Source organism: Lissotriton vulgaris, chromosome 6, assembly GCF_964263255.1.
Source record: "Lissotriton vulgaris chromosome 6, aLisVul1.2, whole genome shotgun sequence".
Lineage (NCBI taxonomy): Eukaryota > Metazoa > Chordata > Amphibia > Caudata > Salamandridae > Lissotriton > Lissotriton vulgaris.
In genome coordinates, this window is record NC_141694.1 from 175,299,735 (window position 1) to 175,319,567 (window position 19,833).

The following is a 19,833-nucleotide window of genomic DNA, read 5'->3' on the forward strand; positions in this document are numbered from 1 at the left end:
GGCGGTGTCTTTGCCCCCCTTTCAATTGGCCTTCACTCAGGTACCTCACGGGGTCCCTCAGGGCTCAGCAATTAGTCCCATACTTTTTAATCTGTATCTCAGACCTTTGATCTCACTTATTAAATCGTATAACATCAGGATCGTAAATTACGCTGATGACACGCAGATGATCCTCTCCTTTGAGGGTGAGGATTCAACATCTGTGGAGGTCTTCCACAACAGTCTGCGTGATACGTCACGATGGTTAAAGGATAATTCCCTTCAGTTTAATGCTGGGAAGACGGAGGTGCTTTTTAGCGCCGGGAATAAGATCCCCCGTCCATTTCCAGATAACTTTTGGCCTCCGGAAACAGGGACCAAAGTACTGCCTGTGGACTCAGTCCGTAATTTAGGGGTAATGCTAGATCAAAGGCTCAGTATGGAGACCCATGTAAAAAGACGACTGCCTGCTGCTTTGCCATCTTACGCTCCCTGAGGAAAGTCTTGCCACTTTTACCATCTCAAGCTCGTGCACAAGTGGTAAGGTGTACAATCCTCAGCAGGTTGGACTATTGTAATGCCCTTTTGCTGGGTCTCCCCTGAGTTTATGTTGGATAGGCTCCAAAGGGTCCAATCAGCGGCTGCCAGGTTGGCTCTGGGGCTTCCTAGAAGAGCACATGGGTTGTCCACCCTTGTGAAACTGCATTGGCTACCTATGAGGCAGAGGATACCATTTAAGGCCCTCTGCCTAGTCTTTAGGGCTCTCCATGGAACCGACCCTGCCTCCCTGCAATCGAAATTTTCTTGGTACTATCCAACTAGGCAGCTTCGATCTTCCACGGCCAAGTTGGTGAAGGTACCTAGATTCAGGAAGGTCAGAGCTGGGGCCAGATCCTTTGAGGTGGCTGCTGCCAAACTCTAGAATCTGCTCCCGCGTGAGATCAGGCAAATTACGGAACTTTTTCCGTTTAGGAGAAAGATCAAAACATGTCTTTTCCCAAGGCAACTCCTTGAAAGGTCACGCTCCATCTGTTAACGTCCGCTCCTCTGAACCAGTCAGCGCCAGGATGCCGGCAAGGTGATAGTGCGCTTAATAAATGTCTTAAATAAATAAATATATAAGGTAGGAGGGAGGAGCAGCTGGGAGGGGGGAGCGATGAATGGGCGAGCGGGGGCGGGGCCTCAGGGATCGCAGCGGCGGGAAGGCTGGAGGAAAGACGGCAAAGGGGAGAGAAGGCGGGTAAGCAGAGACAGAAAGTAAGAGCCAGTACAGTAAATAGGGGCAGATGCAGTACAGTGATGCAATAAAAAACGATAACAGAGCACAAAAAATAGAGCACAATAAGAGCAATGGCAGAGCGCAGTATGGGGCACAAAAAACGATAGCAGGGCACAAAATGGGGCACAAAAAACAATAGCACAGCACAAGATGGGTCACAAAAAACGATAGCAGAGCAAAAAATGGGGCACAAAAAACGATTGCAGGGGACAAAAATGGAGCACTATAAAACGACAGTAGAGCACAAAAAAGAGCGCAATAAATAACAGCAGCGACAAACCTGCGGCCTGCCACTGGCCTGCGGGTGAAGGCGGGCCTCGAACTCAGCACCAGGCAGCAGCTGGGCTCAGGAGCACAGGCGCAGTCAGGGGGAGCTGCGCAGCGTGGGGAGCGACCTGTCTGGGGGCAGGGACAAGGGTCGCTCTCACTGCCGTGCAGCGGCCGCCATAAGAAGGGGAGGAGGAAGAAAGGAGCAGCTGGGTGGGGGGAGCGACGAATGGGCGAGCAGGGGGTGTGGCCACAGGGGACGCAGTGCCCGGGAAGGATGGGGGAAGGACGGAGAAGGGGAGAGAAGGCGGGTAAACGGAGACAGAAAACAAGAGCCAGTCCAGTAAACAGGGGCAGATGCAGTACAGTGATGCAATAAAAAATGATAAATGAGCACAAAAAATAGAGCACAGTAGGAGTGATGGCAGAGCACAGTATGGGGCACAAAATACGATAGCAGAGCACAAAATGGGGCACAAAAAACAATAGCAGAACACAACATGGGGCACAAAAAATGATAGCAGGGCACAAAAATGGAGCACTATTAAATGAGAGCAGAGCACAAAATAGAGCACAATAAAGAACAGCAGTGACAAACCAGCGGCCTACCACTGGCCTCCAGGGATAAGGCGCAGGTGGTAGCCTGCGAGTGGAGGCGGGCCTCGAACTTGGCAACAGGCAGTAGCTGGGTCAGGAGCACGGGCACAGTCAGATGGAGCTGCGAGGCATGGGGAGCGACCTTCCTGGAGGCAGGGTCAAGGGCCCTAATAAGCAAATGTTGTAGTTTCTGACTATTTAAGCTAAACCTGAGGGTTTCACAGCTTACACCAGCTTTTAAAGCATCCTACTCCAATTGGGGCTCTCCCTCCATTCAGATCAAAAATAATTCAGGGATCTAGGGATTCATGTGTGTAATATAATCTGCATTAACAACAAGCAAACCTCTCTAAAGACCAGTTCTTCGTAAATCATGATGGGTGAGCAAACGGAAGTTCTATTACCAATGGTTTGTGATTTGACATGACATGTGGAAATATTTTGAGTTGGCATCCCTGAAGTAGACTAGGTGATATTAGTAAGAAAAACAAATGAGCAAATGTCTTGTGGGGGGCCAAATAATAAGTATAGCTTGGATCTGATGCTTTAAGTTTTAACCAACCATCCACCAAACCCTGCTCTCTTTTCAAGTTACACATGTTTTTTTAATACTTTTGGTTTATACCCAGAGAAATGCCGGGATCACCATGAACAACACCTTCAGCCCCATTGATTTTCAGATACCCAAATACTATAGACGGAGTAGGCCAAAGTGCTAGCTCAGTAGCCAAGAAATATAATATTGTAGGGTTTTCTAAAATTGGACCATATATACGAAACATAGGGTAAAGCAACCAGTAGTGTAAAAACATTCCACGATTTTCCATGTACAATATTTATGAGCAGAGCATCGGTTAATTGCACAAATATTGTTATGCGCCAGTATAACAACTCATAGGGTTATAGCATCTTCTGTAGTGCACAATATTATTCAGGAACCAGGGGGCCGATTCACAGAACTAATCTGAGATAAAATCCTAACCTTACTACTTTTGGTATTCACAGAAGGCATTTAGTCGTAGTAAAGTTAGGACTCTTAATTTTACTACTACTAAACTGAAACAAAATCCTAACTTTACGACTTTCGGTATTCACAAAAGGCATTTAGTAGTAGTAAAGTTAGGAGTCCTAACTTTACTACTACTTAATGCCTTCTGTGAATACCAAAAGTAGTACGTTTAGAATGTTATCTCAGTTTAGAAGTAGTAAAGTTAGGAGTCCTAACTTTACTACTATTAAATGCCTTCTTGTGAATACCAAAAGTAGTAAGTTTAGGCTTTTATCTTAGATAAGTGCTGTGAATCGGCCCCTGTGTGTCTACAGCAAATTCTTCCTTTCCCCCTCTATTTGTGTCTCCTGAAGACCAAGAATACTTACCTTCAAAAATATAAAATCTTCTGCACCCTCCTTCTTTTAACAACATTGTTCAAGCCACAAATATTTATTGAGGCGATACACAGCTTAAACATATGGCTCATCATAGCTAAATTACCTTTTGAGTACCCAGTACTGTTTTTCCATCAACTTCCCCTCAATCTTTCCCGGCCTTACCCACCTGTCCCCTAAAAAGCTAATGAGGACCCACACTTTCATACACAATTGATTCTCCTCATGTGTTGTGCTCTCCTCCCCGAAACACCCTTGAAGTGTCCTTGCCTCCTCCAGTCCCTTCCTAACCCCAACTACTCCCACTCCCCAGTCTTCTATCCCCGAAACACGTACCTCCCCATCCTAAAACCACCAATACCAACCCAGTGAAGCAATCAAAACACCCAGGTCCTGAGTGATGACTCCCATGCAGACCCTCTGCAGCCTCTCTCCCGGCTCGATATACATACTAATCTAACAAGTTCTAAGGTGAAAGAAGGAGAAAACTTACAGACAGATGTGGAGGAGGGAAAGAGACCCCCTCTTTCAAAGATAAAGAAAAAAACCAAAAGACAAATGGAGTGGTTCTAATAATGCTACAATCAGACTACCAGAAAAGAGTCATATCCCTCTCCCTTCGAAACCAAAATTCAGCACTGTTCCCCATCATAATCAAATAGCATTGCGGAAGTTCCGTTAATGCTCAGATGATTGTTTGTTCAGATATTCTTTGTGCCTGGATTTTGGACATAACGGTTCATATTTTACATTTGAAGTTGATCTTCAGGCAGATGGGGTTAAGCAGAAATGCTTCACCACCAATATCCTGAAATGGTTTCTTGAGCTCCCTTAGCCTCCTTCTGCACTCAACTGTAATATGGCAGGAATCTGGGTGTACAAAAAAGGACTGACAATTGAAACTGCACCAGGCATCAGGGGAGGCCTTCTAAAAAAGTGCTTGCCTTAGTAAATACTTCCCAAAGCTCTCTCCTGTTCAGTGGTCCTATTTTTTTGAGCATGAAAGAACATCAGTGTACCCTCTGCACCTCCTACTCCCAATTCCATGAAGACAGTTCAGAGAATGCACCTTTGAGAAGGTCCAACATGACCGCCCTAAGGTCATTGCCTTCTATTCCTTCGGCCAGACAGAGAAAGCTGATATTATTCCACCTTTGATGGTTCTCGAAGTCCTCAATTTTCTACATTATATCAGAGATTTGAGACTCCTAAGATTTCACCTGACCCTTGAGTACCCCAAGATAAGTCTCTTCAAATCTGTAATCTTTCCTCTCAAATCTCGACAGGTTCATTTTTTTAGTGCATCTTGCAATTTCTTAGTTGCAAGCCGAGCCCTAGTACTGTCAGAGCGAGTCTGATGCTTTTTTAATAGAATTCTAAATAAGCCTCAGAGAGTGCTCTTCTGTTTTCTCTGTGGGTGTCAGCTGGCTCTTTTCCATGGTGGATAAAACCACCTCAGAACCACGAAATTCAGTATATAACTGCTGTGTGGCCGAGTAGTGCCATTTCAAAGCTGTTGCCACCTGAGACCCATTTCCCATTAGAGAGGCGTGAATCCTTTCTTTTGATTTTTCATGTTGTTTTAGTCACTTGACTGTGGAGCTTGGTTCTTCAGAAGGACTGCTCTTGATCGCCCCCGAGGCAGATAAACAAAAGTCATCATCACAGTCATTGGGGTTAGGGTTAAGACATGGGAATTCTAAACCTTCAGTAATATAATAATAATAATAAGGGTAGCTTATAAAGCGCTTGGTTACGCAGACGCGTGTCCCCGCGCTACAACTAAAGGACTCTGGACGAGGTTTAAAGGAGGGAGACCAGTTATCTGGAAAACAGGTATGTTTTTAGGTTCTTGCGGAAGCTGGATTCGGATAGATCTAGGCGGAGATGGAGAGGCAGGGAATTCCAGCTTTTCGCCGCCAGATGGTGGAAGGAGCGTCCGCCCATGCGGGCCCTTTTAACCCTAGGAACCTTAAGTAGGGCCCCGTGTGAGGAGCGCAGATCGCGTGATGGTGTATACCTGGTTACTAGGTTCTGAAGTGGAATTGGCGATTTCTTAGCAAGGATGCGGTGACAGGTACAGAGGGCTTTGAATTCCACTCTGCTTTTTACTGGCAGCCAATGGAGGGTTTTAAGAGCGGCCATGGTGTCTGATCGTTTAGGGATTTTTAGGATGAGACGGGCTGCCGCATTCTGTATTACCTGGAGGCGATTCATGGCCTTACAGGTGGTTCCCAGGTATAGTAGGTTGCCGTAGTCTAGGCGTGATGTCACAAGGGCATGTACCAGTGTTCTCCGTGCGGACATAGGAAGGAGGTCAAGAACCTTCCGTATAGTTTTTAAAATGCTAAAACAGACACCTGCCACTCGGTCTATTTGGGGTCCAAAGGACAGGTCAGCATCGAGCCATACGCCAAGGTTTTTGACTCCCTGGCGGGGTATGGGAGCCTCACCCAGGCATGGAGGCCACCACGCCGATGACCAAGCAGATGGATTCCCCCCCACAACGAGCACCTTGGTCTTGTTGCCGTTTAATTTAAGGCAGTTGGTGGACATCCAGGTTGCAAGTTCTTGCATGCAGTCCCTGAAACTGTCCATCGCAAGACCGGGTGCACGCGAGAGGGAGATAGCCAGCTGCGTGTCATCGGCGTATGACACAATGTTCAATCCATGACTCACGGCATTTGAAGCCACTGGCGAGACATAGAGATTAAACAAGGTTGGGCTCAGGGACGAACCCTGAGGAACACCCTGTCCCAAACGTATGTCTCTAGAGTAGTGGTCGCCCTGGCGGACTTGGAAGCTTATGAGAAGTAAGTGAGAAAACATTATCTCCCCTATATGATACTTGTCCAAGCTTTTATCTAGTGATGTGACATCCACCTAGTGCTTGACCAAATTATTGTTGCTAGCAACAAATGCATTACCATTTCAAATGCTGCCTAAGATTTCTTAAACATTTGTAACCTTGGAGAGGGCACTGAACACAAACGTTATCTCCTGTAGTTCCCATAGGCCTCTCATTGAGGACCACAGTCCGAGGTAGGTCCCTAATAAACCCAGTTCACTCATGGTCTCCTGGTCAACCTGTGAGCTGCACTGTTTCCCTTGAGACCAGTGTCCCTCCCGGGCACCTCACACAACCCAATTGCTCCTTGCTTGTTACTGACCTGCAGCATGGCCATCACCTCCTGGTTACTGTGTCCTGCGGACCAGTCATTAAATGCTGAGTCAGATCTTCAGACGTACTTTTAATGATTGCCTGACCATGCTGATCAGCTGCAACATTACCCTTTTGAGAGACCTCAAGCTCCATCCCCCTTGTGGTGCCACCTGCTATCTTGACTGCTGCGGGCATCCAAGATTACCTGCTGAAGGGATCGTTCAGTGATTGAAATTTGCGGCTGTGTCCCTGCCTCTTGTAGCCCACATGATAGCATGTGCTGCCGAATATGCTTCTCCCACACCATGCCAGAAAGCCCCTCTGCTCCCTCTGGGTTTAGGCTCAACTTTCTGGGCTGCATCTCTAGTGCTTGTGCGGTCCTGCCTTAGACGGATCTGCATAGCATTTTGAGACCCAGAAGCAGGCGTTTCAGCCCAATCATAGACAGCTGTTGTATTTTAAGGTGTCACTACTGCACCTTGAGCATGCCCAACACTCAGTCTGGTACCGAGGAGTCACCATGAACAAAGCCCTTATCTAGTCAGAAGCCTCTCAGGTGGCAGGAGCGGCTGGACTTAGGACACAAGCAGCAGTATCTAGAGCCGATCAGCAAATGAGTCCATTGATTAACCCTGAAAGCAGAACTGGAGCAGTCCTGTATGCTGATCCTCCTTGGGAAACAAAAAGCAGAAAGAAGCGAAAGAGAGACATTAGTGGAAGCACAGCATGGTCACCACCTTGCTAAGACACCCCTCCTTTTTTTATAAATGTCCTTTTTTTTGCATTTGGACTCTATGCACTTTACCACTGCTAACCAATGCTAAAGTTCTTGTGCTCTCTCCCTAAAACATAATAAAAGTGGTGTACACCTTCAATGCTGGCACTATGCATAACTATTGATCTTTCTGAGCCACTCTTTGGTACATTCCTGGATATGTGGAAGACTGCAGAGGGACTTCCTTGTGCCCCAAAGAACTACCCTGCTGCTTGAGGCCTGCCTTTTCCTCCAGAGGACTGCCCTGCTGCTACCAAAGAACTGCCCTGCATCTTGAGGCCTGCCTTGCTCCCCAGAAGGTTTACATTCTGTTTGAACCTGCCTTGCTGATTGAAGGAGAGCTGAATTGTATCCTTAAACTCAGGCCCACCAGAAGTGACTGTAAGGGCTATTTGGCTGGTCTCCTGTGTGATCCACCGTGACATAAGTTCCAGAGGCCTCCTACCTTGCGCTTGTCCTCTGTTGGTGTGAGTACTAACCCTTAAGTGTTGCCCTCCCCCGGTCCTGGACCAGATCCTAGACCCTTAGGAGTTGTGTTAGATGTGCTGCTCCTTCCTAACCTTAAACCTTGGGACTTTAAAACAATCACCAGAGGTGGCAGAAGAACTGGCAGAAGACCATGACATACCTGCCAGTTGACCCCTTAAGATGCATCATCGGTCTGACTGACTTCACAGTAGCCCCTGCTACGTTCTTCTCTGTAGCAGCAAATCCTGTCCAGTATTATTCTGTGTGTGCAATTTACACTGCTATGTTGTCTTGATATTTCAAACCCTTGCCAAGACTTAATTTCCCCTTTTATGACATATATGTCACCCCTTAAGCTCTTAACTGCGCCGAACGTTCCGTGCTAGTGCGGAACGTTCTATTGAGCGGGCGGGGCTGCGACGGCCAATGAAAGGGCGCAGCACTACAGAGGTAGTGCATGCGACAGCCATTGGCCATCGGCAGCAACAATGAGGTTAAGTAGGCCATATGTATCCCATAGGGCAGGGTGCTATGTAATCAAAAGGTAGAACATGTACTTTTAAGCTTTACATATCATGGTAGTTTAAAACTTCCAACATTGTTTTTCCCCACTGTGAGGCCCACCCCTCTTATAGGTTAAAATTGGGAATTCCTTATTACAATTTAGAAGGTGTAACATCTGCTTGAGAAGGAGTAGACCTGTCATATTACTGAAATTGTAATGAAAAATCCTGTTTACTGGTAAAGTCGAATTTATCATTACCCTTCTAAAAATGCCACTTTTAGAAAGATGCAAAAAGAACAATTGATGGACAGAAAAGTGAAGAACAACGTCACACATTCACCCCAGTATCGAGATCTGGGCCTAAATCCATTGTGTTTTTGCTCACCATGCCATTCCAGTTTGAACCCACTGTGCCACTGGATTCAAGCTATCCTGGCTGATGATGGGTGAAACACGGAAACCGGTCTTAGGATGCTTGTTTCCGGTCCAGGGAGGACCTGGCTTGGCAGTTCTGGCTAGACTGTTCCCGTGAGGAACAGGGTCAAGATTTATTTGCACATGGCCAGGTCTAAACTGGGGTGTCATGGTGAGAAAAAGAATGATGGACCTAACCCAGATCTCTTGACTGGGGTGAATGTTTTGATTTGTTCTGGATTCAGTCCATCAATTGTTTGTCTTTTACTTTAGAAAGATGGCATTTTTCTTCTATTAGCCCTGTGGGCCTGCAGCCTGTCTCTAATACACATCTGGGGTGGGAGACAGCTGGCATTTGTAATTTCCTCTAGACAGCCACACACAAAGGGAGCTTAGGTATGACCAAGTGGCCATCCACAGCCTGTGCAGAATGGGAAAGAGAAGCTTCAACACCTGAATAAGCTATGTCCTGTCCTCTTACAAAGGGCTGCATACCCTCCTGGAGAGTCTGGAGCCAGAGCTGTGAGGTATGGCCTCTATGCACAACAAAGCCCCTCCTTGAAGTCACCTCCACTTCAAAAGCACAACTGGGTAACTGGGTATACGTACACATCTGTACAATACTGGGCCTGTGAAGAACTCTGTCAGGAGGAAGGATTGCTGTGTTGCTACAAAAGACTGCCACTCTGCTAAACTGCTGCTCTGGAAGAACTGCTTTTCAGCTGTGCTGCCCTGCTGCCTGCTACTCCCTGCCCTGCTGAGGAAGGACTGGACCCATCTCACTTGAACCTAGCGTGACTCCAAGGCATGGTGGCTTGCACCCTGTGCTAAGTATCAGGCACATCAAAGAATTTTCATCAAACAGCAACAGTACCTTGCTTTCTGTAAGTCTTACCCTGCTTAGTGGTGCCAATCCAGTCCTGGGCCCTTGGAAGTGGGTATAAAATTCTGCAACAGCATAAATCAATGCATCAAAGCCATTGCACAGACCAAAGGAAATGCATCTCCATTAACGCCGAAGCATCTAGGAGGCTGGAAAGATTGAGTACATCGCTTTGCCTACTGCTCGATGCAATTGTGCCGCTCGGATTCGGTGCACCTCCTTGGATGCCGATGCATCACTGCATCTACGATGATCAAAGTCATCACTTTGCTGACTGCTCAACACATCAGTGCAATTCTGGACACATCCTCAACTTTGCGCAGCTCGGAACCAAAGCATTTCTTCCATCGTTAGGATCAACGACAACGCATCACATTCTTGGCGTCCACAATGTCGGTGATGCATTCAAGATACTTTTTCAGTGGGCCAAGGCTGGTCCCTAATTCCAACCTGCACTCCATTACGGTCAGCCTGATCTTTCGGCGTTACCATAGTCAAAGGCAACCAGATAGCCCTGGTTGATGCTTTAAGCTTTTCAAGTACTACATTTAATCTTTAATAATTCAAAACTTACATTTTACTTATTGGATTTTTGTCATTGTGCTCTTGATTTGTTCATAGAAATATACTCTGTTTTTCCAAACTAGTGTTGAGTTTTTTTGTGGTGTTTTCTTTGTGTTAATGTTTGAAGTGCTGTGCAAATACTTTACACATTGCCTCTTATGTTAAGTCTGATAGCTATGTGCCAACCTACTTGAGGGTCAACACAGGATCATTTAGGGTATGTGGTGACTTACCCTGACTACAATTGTGGTTCCTGCTTGTACTGGGTGCATACCTCTGCCAACTAGAAGCCCAATTTCTTAACAGTTGCAATTTAAAATTCTCCTAGTCAGAAGGATTGGTTCTGCTCTATAAAAAAAATGATTGTTCGACCAATGTTATGATGGAAGCTGAAAATGTCTGCTGGCTGTACAGTAGATAGTATAGGGCCATACGATTTTGATGCGTGAACGGGAATAAAAACCTTTGTTTAAGTGGACTATAGCAAATCAAACTTTGTGAACAATACATCTAATGTAGATTATGTGATAAATACTGCTTCTCATTTGCAACCAATTTAAAATAATAGTGCATCATCTTATTTTCTATATTCCTATTATCAGGGGGAATGCCAAAAATATGCTTGGCACGCCGTATAAGAAAGGAAAATCATGTGGTGACTGTCCTCAAGCATGTGACAACAAACTGTGTAGTAAGTATCAAAGTAATATTTCTTTTTGTGATTGCAAACCGTATTTATTTTTGCTAAAGCGCCATGTTCCTTGCAAAATAGATTTAGCACTTTTCTCTACATAGAATATTTGGGTCTTGTATAATAATACTCAGGGATTCGATCTGCAGTCAGTTCCTCAACATAGAATATTTGGGAGCATATTTATCATTTTTTTGCTCAACGCAGTGCTGAAAGACACCGTGCTGTGCCATGATTTGTGAAAATATTATGTCAAAAGCAGGTTGCCAGCAAGGGATTTGTTTTACAATATCTTAAACAGCATTAGGGATCTCTATTAGAAAGAATTTAAGATCCCAACTGTGAACATCAGTTGCTGTATTATATTTAAACGTCCAATTGCTCAGGACAGAGCAAAAATCACTGTAAAAGGCTACCACACTAGCCAAATAAATAAATAGAAGCAACACAAGAAAATTATGTATCAAAATTATTATTATTTTGAAGCAATTATAAGGGTTTTTAATCAGTTGTTAGAATCAAACATACTAAATCCTAATGTACAAGGAATACATTAATTAGTCCAACAGTACAGTAGAATGCGTCCAAACTGTTACATAAGGCACAATGACTACTCCTGGATTTAAGGTAAGTCACTGAACGCAAGATGTCAGTAGTGGCAGAAGTGGACGTGGAGGTCAACGTTTCGGTCTTAACTAGGTAAATCACAAGACCATCATCAGGACGAATTAATAAATATATGCCAATGACCCTTGAAAAAAGAAGGAAAGAGGACCTGCTCTAACCAACTGTCACGATTTGAGGGATTCGTTTGTAGCAGGTTTACACTGAAAGACTTAATTGGAGTTTCAGGATCGAATTATTTGGTCTTTAAATCACCGTTATATTCATTGAAGATCCCAAAGGTATTAGTTTAACCGTTCGTAAAAGTCGAAGGAGACGTGCTCCACCCGGCAGAGTGACGGAGAGGCAAATTTTCAAGGGTCATCAGTGACTTACCTTAAATCCAGGAGTAGTCATTGTGCCTTATGTAACAGTTTGGACCACGGGTGGGGACCGATTTTGTTACAGGGAATTTTTTGCAGCATAGCTGCAAAATTGGCCCTGTAACAAAATCGCCCGAAAACCGGGCCTGGAAAAGGGCATATTACCAAGCAATAGTGATAATTATCGCTATTGCTTGATTAGAGACAAAAATGTACCGCTGAGCTGCGGCGATTTTTACCGCAAATAAACCTTGGTATTACCAAGGTTTATCGCAAATGCGATAAAAATCGCCGCAATGCATGAATATCGCTGAAAAGTCAGCGATATTCATGCATTACCAAGCTAATGCTCTTAGCCATGTTATCCACCTCCCATTGGATAACATGGCTAAGAAATGCTCAGGTCAGGTGTTAGCTTTTGGAGATATTCGCGCTTAGCGCGAATATCTCTAAAAGTTGGTAATAGGAGATAGCGATGTTAGCGACTGTTTTCAGTCGCTAACATCTTGACACGCCCACTTTGCATGTCATTAGTGATAAATATCACTGACATGCAAAGTGGGGCCCAAGATGGTCGCTATCTCCTGCTAGCTGTCGCTAACTGGTGTTAGCGACAGCTAGGTAATAGGGAGATAATTTTATCTCCGCTTTCTTGGCTTTTAAAGCCAAAAAAGCGGAGATAAACCCCTTGATAATATGCCCCTTGGTTCCCAGTCCGGCCCTGATCTTCAGCGAGTTTTATATTGTGACATTTTTTGTGCAAATCATGTCAGAGTATATTAGCCTTTGTTTAAAAGATACGAAGGATACGAGCAAGTAGGATACCCAAGTATTTTATTGGCAGGTGAGCTGAAGACAAATTCCAAGGCCATAGCACAGTTTGCTATGAGTTTTAAACATGAATTGATTATTACTATGTAAATTGTGCTATAGAAAAATGGTCACTTTTTTATAAAATACGAGTATTTGGTTTAAACAAAAGCAAAGGTGCACCACAAAAGACCCAGAGAGGTAAAAATATTTGTTTATACCTGTGTCCACAAATGTATTCTTCAAAGTTCTTCTTTTTATTTTGAAACTGGATACATTTGTGGACACAGGTTTAACAAATATTTTGGTGCACCTTTACTTTAGTTTAAATTGTGATATTTCTTTATTGGAATTGCATTGTGACAGTGGGTGCTTTACAGTGTGCACACAGATTTCTGGGTAGTTCCAGAGTATAGATATATAATATAGGGATAGCGAGTCAGATGCTGTGGTCTATAGTGTTCCACTGTCGAGCTTTACTTACTCTAAACGAGTATGTGGTTTGTTGGTTATTTATGTGTATGTGATATTCATGATTAAAATTGGTTTATATATTATAGTACTTTTAAGATGAAAAAAGGGGGCCTGGTGTAAAAAGACAGGCCACAATTGGCAACTTTCTCACCAACATTTTACTACCTCTATCTAAATCTGTGATGCGATGTATCTACTAACGTAAAAACCAACAGTTAAACAAGAATGTAGAATGACCTGCCTAATGAATATCAGCAGGTTGTGTTGCCCTTTGATAGCTAGAAACAAAGTGATGGTGCCTATACTGAACAGCAGACCACCATGCCTGTGCGTAGTCAATGAACAACGCTTAATTAGTAAGATAATAAGTGCCAGGGCACGGACCAGGAGGCCTTTGCAAGTTGCACCCATCCCCTTCACCCCTCTCAACCCTGCCAATGCAAGTACCAAAACAACTACTAACCATCTCTCTCGCCTGCAAGTGCGAAAAGCGAAAAGCTGAAGGAATGTCTGGGGAGGCAGGTATTAGTAATGTTTAATGTATATTGTATTCATAAACAATTATTGTTATGCTCATCTCTAAATTAGAAGACCAGTGCCACCATGTGGAAGATTGTCATAAATACAGTGTTGACAATTAAGTGCCAGTGCGGAGCACCAAAACCAATTATGTGCCTGTTCCAAGCACCCGAAAACCACTGGCTCAAATTAAGCACTGGAAATAGGAAACATTTTATTCAAAGCAGCTCATGTTCCTTAAAGGAACCGGTGCTGCTTAAAAAAATGTTTCTCCTGCTTGGAAATATAAGGGGACCTGCAGGCAGGGCACCATCGACCACAGAATCCTCGAGGTCGTCTGGCACAATTCCCAAATTGAAAGCTGTCCAGCACTGCTCAAGGATTACGACTTCCTTTAAGGATTTCTGAAGTTGATATTATGACAAGCATTAATTAATTCTTGATTTTATTAAATTACAGCAAACTCATGCTCATATCAAGATAAGTACAGCAACTGCAAAACATTCACAAATTGGGATGGAACTTGTACAGGAGACGACTTGAGGAGTGACTGTCCTGCCACCTGCACGTGCCACCCAAGTGATATCAAATAAGTTATTACCACGCAATGTCAGTCTTCTGTGCTTGGGCAGAGGCGGATATGTCTACATGTCGTGAACTGCCATCCTGGGTGCATCGAAAGTGTGCATACGACATGCTTGTTATGCTGTGTCCTGCAGTGGTGTTTCAACTCAAATTACTCTTGACATGATGGACCGGCTGAAAAGAGGAGCAGCTTTGTTTCCCTGCATTTAAATGGCATGTTTAATTCCTGAGGAGACAGACCAATTGTATTTAACCTTTAGATGTATTTATTTATTTATTCGTCCTGTTGAATATGAATCGATCACACTGGGGCCATTGTGTAGCCATGACAATTGGATTTATACCATTCATGAACATATTTTTTGGAATTATGTGGACAGTACTTTAACGGCCCTTTTTTGATTGACAGGTTTATTATTTATGTATTATGTTGTACTTTGTTTAGTATGTCAACTTCCTCATTCATGTCTTTACATTGTATTGCCTGTTCTGCTTTTCAGTACTTAGATCTTGTATTTTAGACCTTAATTTACTCTATAGATGCATTTAAATACAAACACATGCAGTATTTGGGCAGCTTATGGTATATGTCTGGCGTTATTTTAAATGCTTTCTTTTTTGTCGTAATGAATGTTTATCCTTTTTCATCTCCAGCACTGACTTTTCAGATACTAGAAAGGTCTGGTGGAAAGACTGGCGTGTGTATTTTAAAATGCATGCAAAGTGATGATCTTTAGAGACAGGGTTTCTTTTCTAAGCAGTTAGTAATGACATGGTCGATAGGTGAATGCTGAATGCCTAGCAAGACTACCTATTTTGAGCACAATATATAAGCATGTTGATGAATAGGATGTGACTTGCCGAAAGTTTGTATGACCAACCTTACTTCATTATTGCCTGGGTCGTTTAAAAGAATCTTTGGACTGGTAAAAAATAAAAATTCAAAACTAGCACAAATTGTATTTTCACTAGAGTAAAATACAGAATGCTAAAAATGTTATTTTTTTTTTTTGTAAATATATTTATGGGTCGAGTATATTTTAAGAATTGCCCATGTTGGCAACTGTCCACTGCATGATGTTAGGAAACATGGTTAAACAAGCATTGGCATAGCCCATATGTCTCACCTTTGAGAACTAGTGACTTTACCAATGATGACTAGCACGCGTCTGCAAAATGATGTGTGATTCTATTTTTAGTGGTGTGCTGAGGTGGTAATAAGCAACAGGTAAGGAGAAGGGGGGCATGGGTGGCTGTAGGGAAAGCAGCTTGGGGGGGGCAAGGTGACGGGAAGAAACCTAGGGATGGGGGTGAGTGGAAGCAGCCTGGGGGGGCGGTGGAAGCAGCAGAGATGGCAGGGGTGTGGATGGGTTGCAATGGTCAAGAGAGAGCAACATGGAGCACTGAGGGGAGCAAACGGAAAGCGGTAAACACGGAGCACGCTTCGTCAGGGGCAGTAAGCGCTATATAAATACAAATACAATATATACAATACAAGGATGAGAAAGCAAAGTGGGGAAGAAACATACGATGACGAGTTTATAATGGAGGGGGCAGGGAGAAGGACATAATGAGCGAGCGCAACACAGTGTTGTGGGGTCATGAGAAGTACACAAGATGACAGCTGGAAACACATGCCGGACTGTGTTGCTTTGATTTCACAGTCTTCAGAAAGTCTGCGGTGAGTGGCTACTGGGTGAAACACATGTTGGTAGAACCTTAAATGTAACAACGACATCTTCAAAACCTTTTTGTCTCTACTGTCTTATAAGGAACAAGGGGCCACATGTATCAAGCATTTTTGTCTTCGCAGACAGGCCGATTCACAGAATCGGGCCGTTTATGAATGCGAAAAAGGTTTTTCAGATGTAGCAAACCCTATTTCATGATTCATAACCTGTTACTGAATAATAAAATAGAATTGCGATTCACTATTAGGAAGGGATGTGCCTATGCCGTCCCTTCCTAATACAAATCGCATCTGTATGTATGAATGTTTTGCAACCGAAATGCAGTCGCAAAACATTCACATTTTACCACCTTCTTCAAGTAGGTGGTAACCCATTTGAAAATGAGAAAGGGTCCCGAAGGCACCCCTTCCCCTTTGTGAATGTCTGTAAAAGCATTTTTTAAGATCAGGCAGTGGTCCCACGGACCACTGCCTGCTCTTGAAAAATGAAAGGAAAACTTTTCATTATTCTTTTTGTAAAGCAGCCTGTTTTCCTTTATGGAAAACAGGCTGCTTTACACAAAAAATTGCTTTATTTAAAAGCAATCACAGACATGGTGGTCTGCTGACCCCAGCAGGCCACCATCCCTATGAATTTTTGCGAATTCTTGGGGGTCACAAATTGTAACCCCTCTCATTTATATTCATGAAAGTGTGCCTTCCTGCACATAAACAATCAATAAAAATAAAATGACGTTTTTCAACATCTAGTGTGCTGCATTAAGCAGCCCACAAAGAAGTTTCAAACGGCCATTTAAAGATTGTTTATGTGTGGGAAGGGACAATCTTCCCCTCAATGCAGACACCCTTATGCTATGGAGAGAGGGTGCCTGAGTTGGTGCTAGGCTGCTAAATTTAGCTCCAGCGCAGGGGGAAACGAAGGGCTGCATCATGTTGTTGTGAATAAGGTGCAGCCCTGCATTTCAGAAGTAGCGCAGCGTGGCGTTGAGACAACTAAGCTAAGGCCACGCTCTGCCACGTCTCTAGTAAATATGCCACTCAACTTCTTCAGCTTCTATTCATAGGTACATAGTTCAAATTCCTCAGGAATAAAAAAAAAACACATTATGCCTGTTGCAAAAGAAGAATGTCTACAGAGGGAAAGGTACTTAGGAGCAGAGGGGATTAAGATCGTCGCCCAAACCTGCCTAAAGAAACATGGCTCTCACCTTTCATCCGAACAGGAACTGACAACCTTTCAAACACCATACCCAACCACCAGATAAGCCGTACTTGAGAGGGGGAAGGGGTACTACAGAATGCTGAATAGAGTTTATTGATATATGTCTAAGGTCAATGGGTGAAGCGCATTCAAACAAGAATTAAAGTGCTATAGTTGTAGCAGCAGGCAGCATGAGTGTGGGGGATTATATGGGGGGGGAAATATTACGTCAATCACATATCAAGAGCAGCGGACGGGTGCGGATTAAGTTGAATCAATCTGTGCTTGGTTCCTGCTCCACATCAAGCATCAGAAGTGACTTTTCTGCTAGACTAGCCAATTAACGATGCTTCAAAGAAAATTGGCATTGAAAAACACAAATGGTAAGCAATTGGCAGGCTTCAAGACACTTTTGTACACAATAGTGTCTCACAAACGAGACACATGTGGTGGAAAAACTACTCACATTTTGTATTCATCATTTACTACCTTTTTATTCTTAGATCTTCTACAGAAAGGCATTTACAGAGTTTTGTTTTTTAAAGTTTCCTAATGTAGAGAAGGTTGGGTTATGTTACCAAGGCAGGATTTAAAACATTCCTTTATCTCTGGCACTGAATGCCCAAAGATGTGCGCCATTCGATCAATTACAAACCTTATTCACAAAAAAAATGTACATTTTTGTGTAACTTTACATCTTTTAGGTTTTCACATACTATGGATTTTTAAGACTCTGCACTCTCTATACTTATGTGTGTCGACTTCTCCACCCTGATTGAAGAGTCTCTGGGTGTGTAGAACTGCATAGATATAAGTATAGGGAATGCAAAGTTGTAATACTCCGCATATAGCTTGTAAATACCTTAAAGTAGTACACTTACACAGTAGTGTAAGCTTACCTATGTAAATCAGACTCTACAAATCTATGTTAATTGTTATGGGGCCAACACCTTAGTTCTGAACATCATGGGTGTGAGAAATTGAGTTGTTGGTTGAGATACCAGTAAGCCCTTCTCAAGCAATAGCCCAAAAACTTGTCAGAGGGAACCACAAAAGTCACTAAATTAACCTATGCTTGACTGTCTAGTAGCATGACATAAAATTAAGTAGGCTTATCTTAGAGGCATTTTATGAAGTATTTAGGCAACCAGGGCCGGCTTTAGCATTGGTGGCACCCAATACAACAATCTTTGTTGACTCCCACACTCCAGGAACTCGTTCTTCATAGATTCACTTACTACCCCCTTCAATGGTGCCACTCCTATTTCCTTAGCCACACTCTCACATTTATTTACTTTATAGCGCTACTCATCCCAACACATTATATTGAGATATGTCATACAGGTGTGTAGATCAATGTATAGGAAATGTTACTTAAGATAATGAGGACTATAAGCTCTATAAGTCACATGCCATCCACAACAGTAGACGTTATGTGTTAAGAGTGCTTGTCTGGTAAAAAAAAGGGGGCAGATTTACTGAAATTTCACAAAGCGCAGTAACCAAAGTTGCTAAGCTGCATTTTATGAAAAACAGAGAGCACAATAGCACAAAATTCACAAAGATATGGTGCTGTTGCTCTCCCCTCTAGTGCTGGTGTACCTTAAGGTTGCCTTGTGCCAATGCACACATTCTTGCACCACAGTGCAAGGGTGTGCGCATGACTACCACGTGGTTTCTTGGAGCTGAGAATACCAACCCTGGGCAGAGAAAGTGCTGTAGCTAAGACGAGAAGGCTTGTGTAAAAAGTAAAGTTTTGAGTGCCTTAAGAAACTCTATGTAGGAGGCGGCCGATCTTATAGGTGGAGGGAAGGTGTTCCAAAAAATGGGAGCCAGGGTGGAGAATTTAGTGCCTCCTGATTTTTTCTTCCTAAACCAAGGCACAGAGAGAAGTGACTGGGAGGAAGAGCGCAGCTCCCTACTGGGAATATAAACTTTGATTGTAGAGTTGATAAAGGCGGGAGCAGTCCCGGCTCGTGCCAGAAAGGTCCTGCAGCCCAGCTTAAAGAGGGCCCGTTCTTTAATGGGGAGCCAATGCAAGGCCTTGAGTAGGGGAGTGACGTGGTGAGATTTGGGGAGACCATAAATGAGGCGGGCAGCTTGATTTTGGACCAATTGAAGGCGCCGGAGGCCATAAGCAGAGACGACATTATACAAGATGTTGCCATAATCTAAGAGTGATAGAACCGTTGCCATGAGAATACGTTTCAGGGCCGGGAAGGAAAAAAAACTGGAAATCTTCCGAATAGTGCGAAGAGTGAAAAAACAAGATGAAACTACTGAGCTAATCTGGGAGTGCATCGTGAGGTGGTGATTCATTGTTATCCCTAATGTTTTAACTGAGGAAGAAGGTGACAGAGGGGGGCCAAGAGAAAGAGCCCAGAACATGGGGGTCCAGGGACTGTGACTGCCTCCGGTGAGAACTAGCTCAGTATTTTCCGGGTTGAGTTTAAGGTGATTGCAGTTCATTCAGTCCCTGATGAAGATCATGACTGATTAGAAATTATGGAAAGAACCTGGGGAGTGGGAGAGATTAAAAATAAGTTGGAGGTAGTCCGCATAATTGAAAACAGTAACCTCCCTCTTCTGTAAAGCAA

The 19,833-nt window shown here is 43.7% G+C and overlaps 1 protein-coding gene across 1 annotated transcript in view; it reads left to right on the top strand.

The window, feature by feature from the left end:
* LOC147706975 (cysteine-rich venom protein-like) overlaps positions 1–14,353 on the top strand; it is an 88,931-nt gene extending 74,578 nt beyond the window's left edge. Inside the window, exons 9-10 of the mRNA XM_086925611.1 lie at positions 10,883–10,971; positions 14,220–14,353. Coding sequence (XP_086781737.1) covers positions 10,883–10,971; positions 14,220–14,353 — 223 coding nt within the window. The remainder of the gene's footprint in view (positions 1–10,882; positions 10,972–14,219) is intronic.
* Positions 14,354–19,833: the final 5,480 nt, after the last annotated feature.